At 46.0% G+C, this 17,119-nt stretch overlaps 1 protein-coding gene and 1 long non-coding RNA gene across 5 annotated transcripts in view; both read left to right on the top strand.

Annotated features, from left to right (window-relative positions):
* The first annotated feature begins 483 nt into the window (after positions 1-483).
* Positions 484-2,833, top strand: LOC142827877 (uncharacterized). The gene is made up of 2 exons (XR_012902664.1): positions 484-2,096; positions 2,554-2,833. It is a non-coding gene; the product is annotated as an uncharacterized LOC142827877 (long non-coding RNA).
* Positions 2,834-13,480: 10,647 nt separating this feature from the next.
* The window catches only part of TRMT11 (tRNA methyltransferase 11), a 51,433-nt gene continuing 47,794 nt past the window's right edge, over positions 13,481-17,119 (top strand). For 2 of the 4 annotated variants that reach the window (XM_025179656.2, XM_075924115.1), the window contains exon 1: positions 13,481-13,636. In XM_025179656.2, coding sequence (XP_025035441.2) covers positions 13,568-13,636 — 69 coding nt within the window. In that variant the 5' untranslated portion in view covers positions 13,481-13,567. Of the gene's footprint in view, positions 13,637-13,712; positions 14,012-17,119 lie in introns of those variants that run through there. The other 2 variants (XM_014581727.2, XM_075924114.1) reach the window with 2 other exon arrangements.

A 17,119-nucleotide genomic window follows, 5' to 3' on the forward strand; every position in this document is an offset into this window, starting at 1 on the left:
ACACTTAGCCTGTGTCTGCAGCTGGAGCTGAACATGTGGTTCCTGGACTGTGTAGACATACCTGACCTAGCTTGCCTTAAAATATCATGCTATAAATAGCAGTGTATTTTAGGACAGTGTTTCTGAAAGTGTACTATGGAAACAGTTTCAGAAACACTTTAACTGGCTGCCCCGGTTTTTTTATGTACAGGCACCGCGGCCACAGAACCTAGCCACTCCCATTGGCTCCGTTTTGTCCTTTGCAGCCAAGGGGAGACGCAGAAAGCCACAGAAAGGGTGTGTCTAGACTACATGCCTCCTTCGACGGAGGCATGTAGATTAGCCAGATCGGAAGAGGGAAATGAAGCCGCGATTAAAATAATCGCGGCTTCATTTAAATTTAAATGGCTGCCCCGATCTGCCGATCAGCTGTTTGTCGGCAGATCGGGGCAGTCTGGACGCGACGCGCCGACAAAGAAGCCTTTCTTCATTGGCACAGGTAAGCCTCGTGAAACCAGGTTTACCTGTGCCGATGAAGAAAGGCTTCTTTTGTCGGCGCATCGCGTCCAGACTGCCCCGATCTGCCGACAAACAGCTGATCGGCAGATCGGGGCAGCCATTTAAATTTAAATGAAGCCGCGATTATTTTAATCGCGGCTTCATTTCCCTCTTCCGATCTGGCTAATCTACATGCCTCCGTCGAAGAAGGCATGTAGTCTAGACACACCCAAAGTAATACACTTTCAGAAACACTGTTTTAGGGTAGCAGAGGCAGGCGTTAGCAGTGGCAAGGACTATCTGCCCTGATTTTTATCCCACGTAGACCCTGGAGGGACCTACTCAAAGCATCTAGCTCATGCTGCCAACTTGCTGGTGCTATGATGGTTACATTGCTATTTTTAGCATGTGATCTTCATCAAAGCTGGCACAGGTATGGCTTTGTGACCTGGAAAACACATCTCCAGCTCCAAATATGGATGTGTAGTGTTAGTGTTTTGATCCTTTTGTTATAGGTGATTTGCATGTAATTTACAGTGCTTTGAAGTCTGGTTTAATTTCAGATTGGTGCTAGGAAGACTTTGACTTATTCCTTGCAATAATTAGAGAAACAACCCTCACATCCTAACGTGATTAAAATAATAGGATGTCAATATTATTAACACTTTTTAAAAACTGTTAAAAATACTGCTCATGAACACTGTGGTTGTAAGTTAATTTATGTAATTTAACTGTGATGCTTCATTACAAGCTACTTTAATGAGACAGTTTTAAAGTATTGTGGAAGAATAGCTTAATAAAAACCAGAAATAGTAAATGTTAATTTAGTCTGCTTGAAGTATTTTATAATTCTGTCAGAGATGGTAGCAAAGAGGTAGGGTTGAATTTTACTATTTTATTTTTAGGTGTCATACTTTTGCAGAGCTGCTAAAATGTGAAAATGAAAGTAACTTAATTCTGATACCAAAAAAAAGACAGGGTAACATTCTGTGCATAGAATGGAAGTCAAATGAGACAGAATGGTGCTGGAAACTGTTAATGCGGAAACAGAACCTTCACTTCTGGATTGCGAATTCTAATTAGGCTAGTAATGACAAAACAACAAAAATCCCACCTTGTCATTTACTAATTGTTGAGTGGCTTATATAAATAAAATAGGTTTAATCACATTCATGGGGTTGGTATTTACGTATCTCACTAATACAGCTATTGCCAATCATTGAGCTGGTTTTATTATGTTGAAGGGAGAGCTCTCTCCTGTTGGCATAAGGTGGCTGCGTGAGCAATCTTAGTGACATAGCAGTATTGGTACAACTGTGCTGCTTTAGATGTGGAGAAATATTTCTCAGTTTGATTTTAACTTTGTTTCCTTGGGGGACTGACACAGTTCTTGGTGGACCTGTTGGGAATAAAAACCTGTTGGAAATAAGTTTGCTTCTTGAAAAGGGCACTGACAATGTTAGTCACTTAAATAAAAAAAGTAAGATTTTTTTCCCTGATAGAATCCTTTACTCTCCTGATTTCTTAAAGCTTCCTGATCCCTATAGATATTTATTAGTATTTTCAATAAGATCGTGAATGGGCTGGTTCCTTCTCCCTTACAAGCCCTGCTAGGGCTTGTAACAGCATTTTACACTAGAGCTGAAATATGTAACATTCCAGGTTGAGGTGATATACCTATTACTAGTTCTGATTTGAGCTGTTGTGTTAAACAGTAAAAATGAGAGGGAAGGGGTGGAATAGCAGCCTGTGTACGCACCCTCTGAACATACTTGTGGGAGTAACCTCTCGTGCCATTGTGGCTACATGTTGTGAGAACCCCTGGATTAAAAGAGTTTGATGGCCTTACAGTGTGACCACCATCAATTGCTTGTAGCCATTCTTGAGAATTTTACCTAAAATCTATAATTAACTAGGAAAAACAAGTATGTACCTGTCCATGTCCAGATTAGGGATGTTAAAATGTTTGTGTAAACATGTAACAGCTGAAACTTGCAACAGTTACATGTTTACATGTTGGGGGGAAGTGGGAGCTGGTGCTTGTGAGTGTCCCTGTGCTGTTGCTCATGGAGGCAGCAGCGTGAGGAAGGGCAATTGGCTCAGCAGGAGCCTGTACATCCCAGGCTGGCAGGCTGAAAGTTGGCTCCCATCATGCACCAGCTCCTGCCTCCTCTGCTGCCTCTGGTACAGCGGCAGCAGAGTGAAGTGGGGAGCTATATGTAATCATGATGATGATAACTGTTGAGCCCAGGCTCATCAGTTAACGGTACTTGGATATACGTTCACATGCCTAGTCCAGATCATTGTAATTTATTTATGTAAGGTATTTTTGCAGACTAATAAAAATAATGTACAATTGTGTCTATTCATTATTGAACTCGGAATAGAAACAGTAACTTTGCATGGTTTTTTAGATTGCTAGTAAGTCTACTATGTAAAGTGGTATTTGTTTATCACTTTTCACAGCAGACTTACTCAACCCTGGCATGCTGGGGGACCAATTTAAGCCCTGGATGAGGAGGTGAGTAGAGAGCAGGAATCCAGAGCAATGGGGGTCTGGAGGAGGCAGCAGGGGTTGAGGAGGTGGTGGTGTGTGAGTACACAGATGGAATCCAAAACCTTACACCCTACTGGCCACCATTCCAGGGCAGAAGCCTGAGCACCACCACCCTGGGACGGTGAAGCACTCACACCGGTTGCCTATTCCTACAGTCTACATGTACACTGCAGGCTTTTTGCACAAGAACTGTTTTGCGCAAGACCGTCCATGACAGTGTGGACGCTCTCTTGCACAAGAAAACTGATGGCCATTTTAGCCATAGGGCTTTTTTGCACAAGAAACCCCTGTTGCCCATCCACACGGCCTTCTTGTGCAAGAGGGCTTACTCCTTGTGGGGAGAGGAGTAACTCTTGCGCAAGAACCCCTCTGTTGTGACACCTTACTGTAAATTTACTTGTGCAAGAATTCACTTGCAGTGTAGAGGTAGCCACAATGTTTGTGGCTCTGGAAAAGGGTAGGAATCAGCCCTTGCAAGAAGCCCTGGTGGAGAAGCCATGATTTTGCTGTTGCCTTTGCCTCCTCTCCCCCCCCCCCCCCCCCACCAGCCTGTGGCCACAAGACAAGTGCCAGGTGGCCACATTTGAGAAATGGTATTTTAACCTGTTAACTTGATCATACATAAGCTCCATGTTTCCTCAAGCTGGAATTTACAGCTTCCAGTTCCAGTCTAGACGTACCCTTCGGATGCAATGTACATTTTCCTTTTCCCCAGAGCAGAGCTTGAGATTAATGCTAAAGTACCACCAATTAAACAGTAATATGGGTTAAACTCTGTATTTAAAGCACAAAGTAAAGTATTTTCTTGCATAACTTAGTTACAAGTTTGTGTCATAAGTACAACAAATTCTAATGTAAATCGATAATGATCTTTTAAGTTACTTTGGGGTATATTCCTAGCATGCTAGTTATAAACATTTTTAGTTTGCCCACTTTATTTTAAACTGGTATTAACAGAAGCTGCTGCATAAGAAAAATATCTCATGTCATCATACAACAGTTGAACATTTATTGAACTGTTGGCACTGTGCTTAATACTTCACACAACAATATGGTCAGTTCCTGTTCCAAAGAACTTACACTATAAACTAAATACTAACAAAGTAGACAGGTCACAACTAGAAGACATATATTTTTCTTTTGGTAGCATCGAAGTTATTTACTACTTGTGTGGAAACCAGAAAAAGTGAATCTTCTAAGAAGGCTCTAAAGGAAGAGAAGAAAGTAGCTTGCTGGAGTGAAAGTAGGAATTTTAATAAGATCAAAACCAAGGTTTTCTCCTGAATGTGGGGCAATTTAAAATATCAAACACCAAAACTCAACACCTTGTAAAAAAAAAGGTTCCTGGGAAACACAATGGCACTGATGGTTGTCATCAAGCTAGATGAGCATAATTAACGTGCAGTTATGTAGTGTGTTTTTTCAGTTGTGGATTTCAAAGTGCTTTTTAAAGGTGAATTATCCCCATGTTATGCCAGGGAACCTGAGGCACAAAAGTTCAAGTATTTGGTTTGCAACATACAGCTAGTAAATATTCATGCTGAGATTAGTAGCCAGGTCCACACTCCAGTCTCATGCTCTACTTAATGTTTTTCTGACAACCTAGATAAACCCAGGATTTTATTTTTTATCCCCTGTATATTAGAGAACAAATTGGCCAACCCCAAGCTTCTGTTAAGGTATTAGCCATTGCTGGAAGCATGATAGCAGGGGTGTGCATAGGAATAAAAAATTGGCCACTTCTTGAGGGGCATTTTTCTGCCCCCTTAGTCAGAAGAGCTGGCGCACTCATTCTCCTAGGCTTGATGAGCTGTCTCTACCCAGGAGGATTCAAGGAGCTTGCTCTCCCTGCCTTGGTCCTGAATAGTTCTGTGTCCCTGCTGATCTGGAGCAAAACAAGAAATTGTTTCAACTGAAAGTGAAATGTTTTCAATTTTCTTTTTGCTTCTTTTATTTCATTGGGTAAAGGATAGAATAGGGTAGGGGGATGAAAATTGAAAACTAAACCTTGTATATTAAGTCAAACTAAGTGTTAAAACAAAACAAACATTTTGAAAGCTTTCTGGAAAAATTTCATTCCTTTAAATTTTTTTCACATGGTAAATACCATTTTTGACTAGCTCTAATAGTTAAAATAATGGTTTGAACATATCAAGCTCTTTCTGAATCTATTAGACAACTGAATTAACCTTCCACATCCCTCTGAGATGGGAATTTAACAAAGGAGGAAAGCTGAAGCACCAGACCTGTTAAATCATTTGGCTCAACATCACACAAGGAGCTGAATCTACTGTCAAAAATGGAGTATGTTATCCCCACTGGATGCAATGCACTAGCGGGAACAGGGATCCTGAGTATATTACAGGTTTCAGTGAGGGATGTAAAAATATTCAAAAAACAGTTAACCAGTTAAATAATTAAAACAGATCATTTAACCAGTTAACTATTAGCAAGGGCAGGGCAGCCAGGGAGGTCTTACTGGGGCTGTGGGCAGGCCTGTCAGGGCCAATGCAGCAGGGCCAGTGCCTGGGGCTACTGCAGCGGACTAGGGTTTGAGGCTGCTGGGACCACTACAGCATGGCCAGGATCCAGGGCCACTGCAGCACAGCTAGGACCAGGATCCAGGACTGCTGCAGCACAGTCAGGGCCGTCCCACCTGCCCCTGCTGTGGCCGCCAGTTGTAACCAGAGCCTGCCTGCCTTTGCTAGTTAGGACTGCAGTGGCGTGGCCCAGGCTGGGTCCTGCCTGCCCCTGCTAGGCAGACTGCAGTGTAACCAAGGTCTAGGGCCACTGGAGCACAGCTGCAGTTGGGGTCCTGCTTGCCTCTGCTGGGGATACTGAGGTGCAGCTGCAGTTGGGGTCCCACTTACCCTCTCTGGAGCTGCTGCAGCATGTATGACATTGGGATACCACTTGCCCTGTTGAGGCTGCTGTGGAGAGGACTGAACCAGGGTTTTGTCTGCCCACTGTGCAGCCACGCCAGCCATCCTGACCTGGCCAGGTTCCTGCCAGCTGGCTCCACACTGCTGGCAGTCTGGTTAGCCTAAAGACCTACTGGGTAACTAGTTAACTTTTTACATCCCTAGTTTCAATGGTATTGATACATCAATCGGAATCACAGATTCTAATTTTTCTAGTTAGAAAAATCTAGGAGCTCCATAGCAGGACCACAAGCAGAATTCATATCCATTAGCTCTCATTCTTCAATCACAAGCTCATTCTTTCTCTCCTTCTTGAAGACTTTTGAATATGAAGTGTTTAAACCACTATGTCTTTATGCATCTGCTAGATGAGGTATATGGTTAAATGTTGCATGATTAGCAATTTGGCATCTACAGTGTCATTTCTGCTGCCCTAGGTCTCCTTCCTTCTAAAGTCTGCACAACATTGCTATATCTTTTTCAAGGGAATCATCCTCTTTATTCAGTGCCATAAGCATTAGCTTAGTTTACATTTTCCTTCAGCCGAAGCCCTGTATTATGGCAGCCTTCCTTCTGAGATGGGCTACATGGAATCTTGTTAGATCTTAGCAAGGACACAGGTTTCCTGTAAAGGGCATTACAAAGACTGCCATGTAAACTTCTTGGGAGAGAAGCAAGCATGAGGAAGACAAAACAGACTGGCTGTGGAGGAAAGGACACAGAAATGGAAATCATGTAACTAATCTATCTCCAACGTCTAGGATTCTATGGAAGCATTTTTTCATGCTTTTCAATTCCACTGTGATATATAAACCCTTATCAAGCTGACATTTAGATGGTTTCTTTTCCTGAAGGGAAACATTCGTCTGTATTATTCTAGTAAGGTGATGATGACATTGTCATCTTTTCCTTGCCAAAGCATTTCACCTTCAAACTGAACAAGCCCGCATTTTCTTGCCCTCAGCAGGATTCCCACTACTTTATTGGAAATAGTCACATAGGTTTCAAATAACTGTCGGAATGTCATTCTTATATTTCCATCTTCTCCTTTCTCCCCAATATTTCTCATAATCAAGCAGAGCTCTTCCACTTCTTTTCCCACGTGTGTGTGGGCATCTTTCCCTCTTTGTTCTGTTTTAGATCCTTCAGGTGGTCTCCCATAAATGGGATCTCCTTTCTGGGGATGCACAGACTTAGTCACAGACCTGCTATCATTACTGAATGGATTGTGTTTCTGATAATCAATGTGATCTTCTGCCCAGCTCTGCCAGCTTCTCCTTAGGTCACCTACAGTGGTGAGTTGGGCTCTGGTTGCTGCAGCACTCTGCTCTTTATTTAGCTCCATCTCTCAAGAATGTTTTGTGGCATCCAAGCAGGAGTCAAAGAAGCAGCTTTCTTTACAACTGTGGAGGAAAATAGCACTTTACATTCATACAGCTTTATCTAAATATCTAAAGTGCTTATATAAAATTTAACAAAATAAATTTCTGGGTCTTTTCATTTTCTTACAAAACCATTTACCCACAGCCTATTCCTACTTTGGCTTCTTTTAATTGTACAACTGTATGAACTGAAAATACTCATCCTTATTCAGGCAGAAGTCCTGATGATTTCTGTGGGAGGTTTTTTTTTGCATGATTTAGGGCTAGAGACTTAGGCCAAAGAATTCAGTAAAAAACTGAGCATTTCATTATGTCTGCGCCTAACTCAACAACAATCAAGAACATAAAAAAATAATTGGTTATGTAATTAAGGTAACTGACATAATGCAGGTCTATAAGTTAAATTAAACTTTGTTTGTTACAGGTCATACACTTCCTTCAGTTTCCAAACATACCATATGTCCTGGCAAGCAATACAGTATAGCCCTTCTGAAATAAAAATGCATAATTGTTATGTACTTACTTTTTCCATGAGATTACACCTTTTAGAAAATTTTTGCCTTTTGTTTTGCAGCACAGACCATACCCAAATAATCGTTTCTATGCTTGCTGTCCCAATCTATGCAGCTGCCTACTGACAGACCACAAATCAGTAATCAACCAACAGCCCACCAATCAGTGCAAAGGGGTGGGGATTTTATCTTATCTATTTCTAAACTTTAAGGTGGACACACCAACATTTTTTGAAGATTCCCAAAGGTGATGTTGCTCTTTATAGAAAACATTATTCCTGGATCTATGATATGCTGTGCACTAATGCACAATGTAATAGGAGGGGTTTCAGTAGTAACACAGGCCAATAATAGAATGCCAACAAATTTTGATTTACAACTCTGCAATTCAACTAACACAGAAGCATGCGAGACTAGATTAGACAGTACTCCCTTAATAGTCTTGTACTATACAGCAAAGCCTCAGATGCCTGCTAAGTAAAATGTACACTGCAGCACTGCAGTTAAAAAAAAAGTTTTGTATGTGGGAAATGAAATTTAGGCAGCCCATATATATCATTTACAATAATGATAGGCCAAGATGCTGTTTATATGCAACAGTAATTATTTGATGTACTGAAAGATCATGTGTAGCTGTCCCATTTATATAGATGGACTTATTAGTATTAGTCTTTTCTTTATACAAGCTTTACACTTTGACTGTTAAAATTAACAGGGTAAGTCCATCCAAGAGAAGAGCTGTTGGTACAGCTAGGCTGGATGAGTTATTTATTGTTTTTAATTTATAGTAACACCGATCTGATCAGCTTGATAACTGAATGCATCAGAGGATGTTCTGTGTGTTCTCCTATGATTTAAAATGTCATGTCTGTTTGTCCATGAGCAGACTGCAGTGCTGCTTCCAGTGAACTCCAATATAGATATTTTCCATTAATAATAAATAGCATTTCTAAATTGTTTCAGTCCATTGTACATTTCAATGCCAATTATGATGAATTTATGCTCACAATGAAGTAATTCTGGGTGAAAAAAGAATGACGTCACTAAAGTGTTTTATGTATGAATGGTTCTGGAATTATGCAGGAGGATTTCTTTTTAAAATGACACAATGGTTATGAAATATCATTTAGAAAAAACAACAGCGTGAGTTCAATCATTGTTCATGAGAAGCATTTTGAAGATTTCTCTCACCCTCATTCAAACTTGTGATCATTATAAGATCTCATGGCACTTGTTATAAGAGACAGGGTGTTAACTCCAGTGCACTAGTCAAATTCCAATTTGGGTAATTACATATTGGTTACCTAAAATTACCCTGTAGGCAAAAACAAGAGGGATTGTTCTTCATTTCCCTTCCTAAAATCAATTATGAAATGTTATTGGTGTGGCTGTCATAGTCCATCTTCAAAATGACTACTTTTCAGTAGTACCATAGGAAAATAGTATCATATAAAATACAATGTGGGAATTTGTTTGGATTCTTTCAGGATCAAACATTCTGTATAAATATTTGCTATTAGACATGCTCTCAAAAGCAGAGTTGAGTAATATTCATTACAAAGACTCAACTTATGCTTTTGTTTGATGTCAACAATGACAATATGAAAACAAAGTTTTATATGTTAATACTAACGTGTATCTGTGTGCACATGTGCATGCAGTTCATTCATGTATTAAAATACAAAAATATAAAAGCTTATCCAGTGCTGTTTGTGACATGTTTAACATTTTAAATCTGAAGAAGTGGGCTGCGCCCACGAAAGCTTATGATACCATCTACATGTTTTGTTAGTCTATAAAGTGCTATCAGACCATTTGCTTGCTGTTTTTTTTCCCTGTAAACAGAAAACAACATATTCCGTAAGATGAGAAGCACATGAAGAGAAAATCATCTCTCCAAAAAGCTTAATTTTAAATAATGGATCAGATAACTCCTACTTACAAAATACCAGGGTAGAAACTAAATGGTTTAAAAAATCTCAAATGGGTCAGATTGGAAAAATAAAAGGTTACCTTCTGCTCAGTCTCTTCCTGCAATTCTAAACTGTTGTCAGTAACCCTGGACTAGCTGGAGACAGGGCCGGACTGAGCCATTCCAGCGCCCTGGGTTGGGGGAGGGCGCATGAGTGGCTCCGCCCCCACGCTGGCACGTGGAGGACAACACATGCGCAGCCCCACCCCCGCGCTGGCATGTGGGGAAGGGCGCATGCACAGCCCGGCCCCCACCCAGCGTATGGGGGAGGGCACGCGGAGCTGGCGGTGGCAGGACGCACATGCCCGGCCTGACCCAGCCCGGCTTCTGCCGCTGGCACGCAGCCCAGGGCCGCCCAGGGCGGGCCGAGTCTGGCCGTGCAGGGCCCCACGGCCGCGGCGGGAAGGGCGCTGCTGGCCGGTGCTGCGGGGGTTAACGTGGCTCCCACCGCGGGCGGCTGCTGCAGGGTGGCCACTGGGAGCTGCTGCAGCCCGCGATCCGGGAACCGGGCATGCGGCGCCTGATGGCAGCTATAAGGGGTGCTGTGCACTCCTTACAGCTGCCATCAGGTGCCCCCATAGGTTGGAACCCCAGGCAGCTGCCCGGCTAGCCCATGCCTTAATCCGGCCCTGGCTGGAGATTTCTGCTTAAATCATTAGCAGGGAAAGTTAGTAACATTGACAAACAATATGTCAAAAATTAGGTTTCAGCATTAAGATATTGAAACAAAGATGTGCTGATATCCAGGGCTTGCCGAACCACAGTGAGCCCCACTCGCCAGCTGCGCTGTCTAGCAATCTGTGCATGTGTAGCTCGTTCTGTGCATGCGCAGATCTCCCAAACCCAGCTCTTCCGGGTTGCAATCTACTCGCCAGGAGCATGCAGATTCCATTATTTGTCGAGCCCTGCTGATCTCTCTCAAAGCTGTTCTGTCCGTAGACTTAGTTCAAGTTTAAAATTATTTTGAGTATATAAGGGCTAGATTTTTTAAAGTAAAAGTTTAAATACTGCAGAAAACAAGGTAACTATTTAAGTTCTACTGTAGTGTCAGCCAGCACCAGCTCTTTCCAACTCCTGAACACAAATATATAAGGAATGCAGTCCATAGAGTACTTAGAAGTCACGAGCAAGTTCTTAAAATCTACAAGAAAAGCTATCATATGACCAAAAAAAGCTGCAAAATAGGAGTTGTGTGGAAATGGCCTAGTACTAATAAAAGGCTTAGTGAAATCTGGATAAGCTAAACCTTTCGGTGACCAAATAGAGACCCCAGACAGTAGGAATATAATCACTTCTACACGTTGGCGGCGGCGGCGGGGGGGGGGGGGGGGAATTAACCCAAAACACAGGAGAAAAAAATCTTTAAGAAAAAGAGAAAGAAAGTCTGCCTTTTTTTGTCCAAGGGGCCTTCATGTCTGTCACAATCCTGAGTTTCTCTCCATTTTTCCCATCACAGTTCACTTCTCACCCTCACAACTTTATGTAATAGCTACTGTCCTCTTTTGTACAGAAAAATGAATGCAACTCTCTTCATAAAAACTGTCAATGCTATTTAGTTAATCTTTCAGACAGAATCTAGATTGTGCCATTCCTTAGTCAGCGGGAGGGTGTCAATGGTTAGCAACATGAGGTATTCTTGCTAGGGATTTTAGCTAATGGGTAATAAAATAGTCAACTACCTGCATGAATTCTTAGTGGTTAGTTGACTATTCTATAGTCCCCAGGGGCAGGATCAGCAGCCAGTGTGCTCTGGCCCCGCTCCTGGGGAGCCCCTGCCAACCTGCACTGCTGCCTATATCAGAATGCCAGCTGGGAGCCGGGCCATGGGAGAGCCATTTTAAAAACCAGCTCTCCTTGTGGATTGGCTGCCTGCCACCCTGCACTGCTGCCTCTGATACAAGCTCCCTGCAGACAGAGTCTGCTGGTGGGAGCTTGCACCCGCTGTGGACAGGGGCTGCTGCTGCAAAGCAGCCTCTGCCCGTAGTGAGCCCAGGCTCGCCACAGACAGAGACTGCTTCATGGCAGCCTCCCCGGCCCTCCTCCCCTCCCCTGTGCTGCTGCTTCTAATAAAAGACAGCAGGGGGTGGCACAGGCAGCAACACAGAGCCCACTGCTGAGGGAGCAACTTTTAAGCCAGCTCCCCCTAGCACTGGCTTCTGGTCTCCCCCTTGCTGTCTCTGTATAAACCTAGGGTTATCAGTTAACTGTATACCTGACTACTCATTCAAATCCCTAATTCTTGTCCATCAGAGGGGAAAGCCCAGCCCTCAAGAGCATTTCCAACCTCTAAGGTAGTATTATATTGTAACATTTGTATGTCACATCAATGAAGTGTGAGGAGCTGTACAAAGCATTTGAAAACTGTCCCTTCCACACTGAGTTTAAGATTTATTTTTACTAGAATATTTTTACAACTAAGTTCTACCATTGCTTGTAAGGCATTGTTAGCAATAATGGGAGCTCAGTTGGAGCATATGAACCTACTCCCTGCAAGTCTAATTATCTAGTGCTGAAAACAGCTGTCAGAATCAGAAAGCTACATAAATGCATGAAAAGTTTTTGTAACAATTCCTGAACTGCTAGAATACTGCCTATATAGCACAAATGCTGCCAACATGATCTTGCTTCTAACTGGTTCTCTCACTTTTTTTTGGGGTGGAGCAAAACTGGAGTGGAGAATAAATATACATGTAATGAACATGGTCCCTACTTCATTACAGAGTATTTTACCAAACAATAGATAGTGGTAGTGAAACAATTACTTTGGTGAGCTTAGCACAAGAACTCAAACATCATTTGGACATTGCAACCTTTTCCCCCCCTCAGATGGAGAAAGAAGGCTGTAAGCCAGGACAAGAGAGGTAACCTACATCTTTTTGAAAGCTGCAACTGGATCTTTAGGGTCTACTTGGACATCCAAACAGGAATAAAAAGATGGATTTTAGTTCCATACTTTGCCTTATACTTAGCTTGTAGACTGTCTAGGCTAGGACATGGCCTATCTTATCTCTCTGTTTGTACAATGCTGAGCACACTGGGTCATATCTGTGTCTAGGGCTCCTACATTTTACAATCCAATTACAATCTCTTTTCTGAAGCTGCCTTTCCCAGTGCTGCCTTGCAGCATCAATGTGGCAAATCCCATCCCTGGGCAGCTTCTTCATGGCACAGCATTGTGGCCCTGGGGGCATCCTGCCTTCCCTGACTACTTGCAGGCAAGAGTACTCCAAAGAACGCTCCGGCGCCGGGGTTGAACCTATGAAGCCATTATGCACAAGCTCCCCCTTCTACCCTGAACGTTCCCATTTCACCCTCATGCCAGGGCGTCAGGTTCCCGGTTTTCCCTCCTGTTACCACAGAGGGCGCAGCCCCAAACCACTCTGGGAAGTCTCCTCCCGCAGCCTCGTCCATAGCAGCCCCCGCCCCGTGCGCTGCGCTCTGCTCCTTCCCCCGCACCCCGGAAATGGACCCGCCCCGCGGCGCTTCCCTTCTCCCAGCAACGCCAGCTGCGAGGCCTCAGCCTGCCCGGGGCAGCTCCTGGGGCAACCTCCGCCAGGCTTCCGCAGCAGCCACCGCGAGCTCGTAACGGGCCAAACAAGGCCCCGCCCCTGCCCGGCCCGGCCCCGCCCCGCTTCGGCCTGCACGAGCCCCCGCCCACCCCGGCACCCCGGGCTCCGCCCCCCTCCCCGGCGGCGCATGCGGGGCTGGGCGGAGGAATACTGGCAGGCGGGGGCGGTGCTGGTACCATGGCGCGCGGGCCGCTGTCGCGCTACCTGCTGCTGCTAGCGCAGGAGAACCTGGAGTTCCGGCTGCCGGTAAGAGCAGGGGGCGGGGCAGCCTCTGCTGGGCACGTGCCGCCTTCGGGGCAGGAGCTGGTGGGGGAGGGGCGCTTCTCCAGTGCAGCCTCGTGGGGGCTTGTGCGAACCTCAACCCTGGTCCGCTCCCGCCTTCGCCGCTCGCGGGGGCGGCTGCTGCCGCGAGCCTGGCTGGGGCCTGGGCCAGTCCTGTCCTAGCCTGGCATCGAGCTGGCTCCTGTGGGAGCTACAGGCTCGCTCGTCTCCTCTGTAGGTGGGTTAGGAGCGAGGCAAGCGGGTGCCACCCGGGGCGCAGGTCCCGCAAAAGCCAGCAGGGAGCTATTTACAGACCGGCAGGGACCCGGGTTGCAATGGGACAGTCCCATGTTAGACATTGTAAGTTACTTTCATTGCTGGGGGAGAGGGAATTGGGTTTATTACATCTGATGACTGCAACAGGGAAGGAGGGTCCCCAAATGGCTATTTGTCCAGATGGGCAGGGGCACAAAACCTCCAATGCTCAGAGTGTCTCTAACTCTCTGGCTGCCACATACTGGTATTGATGACAGTAGCAGGATCGCTCAACATTTGCCCAGGTCTGTTCCCTCGTAAGCATGCGGCATCATCTGTTGTCGGAAGACAGGATACTGGGTTAGATGGAAAATTGGTCTGACCCAGAATGACCCTTTTTGTGTTCTAACAAAAATGGAGTATTTACAGAATTGTAGATGAACCATTTCTGTTGGGGTTTTGTCCCCAGAGGCATAACTGGTTGCAAAAGCTGTGTAAATAGCACATAGGATTGAATTATCCTGCTGAACAGTTTTTGCAGATGCTTCATTGGTGGGTTGTAGCTATTGAGTGGCTTCTTTCTGCAACACTGTTTCCTGTAAAATTTTTATGGGTAATCTGAAATTCTCTGAAGTGGAGCTTGAGGTACAAGAATGTATAGGTTTCCAAATCTCTATAATAAAACTCTAGTTTATATTGAGTCTTCTTTAGTAGGGATGTGAATGTACAGGCAGTCCCCGAGTTACGCGGATCCGACTTATGTCGGATCCACAGTTACGAACGGGGCCGTCTCCCTGGTCTCCAGCAGACCAGGGAGAGGAAGCAAAGCGGCGGAACACACGGGCAGCGAACAGCCCAGACGCGTCTGGGCTGTCCGCTGCCCGCGTGTTCCGCCGCTTTGCTCCCCGTCGCCCTGGTCTGCAGACCAGGGAGACGGTGAGCAAAGCAGAGCAAAGCCACGGAGCCCGAGGGCAGCAGGACAGCCACGGCGCGTCTGGGCTGTCCCGCTGCCCCCATGCTCCGCGGCTTTGCTCCGGACTCCTGTGGTACAGCAGCTGGGGTGCTGCCGGTTGGTCCCATAGCGCCGCTCTGGGCGCTACTGGACCAACCCGGCAGCACCCCAGCTGCTCTGCCCCAGGCGTCCCCAAGTCAGCCGCTGCTGAAACTGACCAGCAGCTGACTACAGGAAGCCCCTGCCCCGGGCTTCCTGGAATCAGACGCTGATCAGTTTCTGCAGCAGCTGACTTGGGGATGCCTGGGGTTCTTAAGTTGAATCCGTATGTAAGTCAGAACTGGTGTCCAGATTCAGCCACTGTTGAAACTGATCAGTTTCAGCAGCGGCTGAATCTGGACGCCAGTTCCGACTTACATACAGATTCAACTTAAAAACAAACCTACAGTCCCTATCTTGTACGTAACCCGGGGACTGCCTGTAATGTGTTCCTGTGAACTTGGTTAACCAGTGAGCCTGGGCTCATCCGTTAACTCTCATGGTTACATACAGTCCCCCCACTCAGCACATGCCAGCTCCTATGGAGCTCCCTCCTACAGAAACGTGTGTGTGTGTGTGTGTGTGTGTGTGTGTGTGCGCGCGCGCGCTTGCAAGGAATTGGCTTAAAAACTGGCTCCCTGCAAGCACTGGCTTCCAGAGAGCCGATTGCCCCCTGCTCCCACCAACCCCCTGCCAAAAAACTGGCTCCCCGTGATTTCTTGGCTTATTTTGCTACAGTGTGGCAAGATTCTATATGATGATAGCAGGGCTACGTGAGGTCTGAGGTTTGTGTTTCTGAATATTTTGGTTTAGTTCCTGTATTGTGGATCTGTCTCCTTTTTTCCCCACATAAAGCCATGTGTCCTTGTGAAAGCTTTTGGGCTGAGAGTCTATATGAGAGAGGATAGAGGGTCTCAGTACTAATGGTGGGTTGAATTATGTATTTGTACAGGTTAAAGCTCCCAAATCTGGGACTCTCTGGTCCAGCAACATTTGTGGTCCAGCACGGATGTTGCTGGACCAACTAGCCCAGGATTGGGAGCCAGCTGAAAGAGCCTGGGGTTTGCAAAGTCCCGGCTGGGCCAGCAGAGGCTAGGCAGGGAAATCCTGGCATCAGCAGGATCAGGTGGCATCTGGGAGCTTCACCCACACTGGGTAACCCCAGTGTCAGTGGGGTCAGGAGTCTGGAGAGCCCCTGGCAGTGAGGCCGGTGACTGCCAGGGAACCCCTTGGCAGCAGCAGGGCTGGGATGGCCAGGGAGCCCTGACTGGGAAACCCCCGGAGACAGTGGGGCCAGGCAGGAGCTCGGGAGCTCTGGCTAGGGAACCCCAGCAGTGGGCCAAGCAGCAGCCAGAGGGTCCTGGCCCCAGCAGGGGAACCTTAATTGAGGAGCCTCTGCCCTGACTGGGGAACCCTCGATGTCAGGGGGGTCAAGCGGCTGGAGAGCCTCTGGCAACAGGACCAGCGGGACCCTGGGAACCCAGGAAACTCTCGGTGGCAACGGGTCTGGGCTGCAGCTGCGGGACTGGTGGCGGCTGGGTGGCTTGGGGTTTGAAGACCCCGAGGAACCGCTGGAGGTAGAGGGGCTAGAGTGGCTAGGCGGCCCTGGCTGGGGAACCTCTGCGAGCTCCTGGCACAGTTGGCAGGGAGGGGAGCCTCGGCCGGGCCAATTTTAGCAGGACAGCAACAGGGTGGGGAGCCCCAGTCTTGGGAGCCTCAGGGAAAAGGAGCCATCAGCAGGGCAGCCAGCAGCGGAGCCTTGACCATCCCTGGTCCAACAAATTCCCTGGTCTGGGACGGCTCAGGTCCTGAGGGTGCCGGATCAAGGAGGTCCAACCTGTATTATTGTTTTTATGTATTTGTAGTATTATTTTAAGTACACTAAGTAGGCAAAATAGCAAAAACAGAGCAAATCCATCTGTGTCATAGGGTGTAGCTACACAGGATTAAAAAATCTGTTGCTGCCTTGCATCAGCTGATTCAAGCCTGTGGGGCTCAGACTCTGGGGATGAAAAATAATTTTGTAGCTGTTCGGGCTTGGGGTGAAGGGTCACAGAGCTTGGGGTTTACCAGATCTTTTGAAAAAGCGCCCTGTTTTCAAAAGAACCGCATCTAGACTCCGGTTTCAATTTCGAAATAGCACTTTTTTGAAAGAGCATCATTACATGATTATGCAAATGAAGCGTGGGATATTTAAATCTCGGCTTCATTTGCACTTTCAA

The sequence above is a fragment of the Pelodiscus sinensis genome, chromosome 3 (genome assembly GCF_049634645.1).
Source record: "Pelodiscus sinensis isolate JC-2024 chromosome 3, ASM4963464v1, whole genome shotgun sequence".
Taxonomy (NCBI): domain Eukaryota; kingdom Metazoa; phylum Chordata; order Testudines; family Trionychidae; genus Pelodiscus; species Pelodiscus sinensis.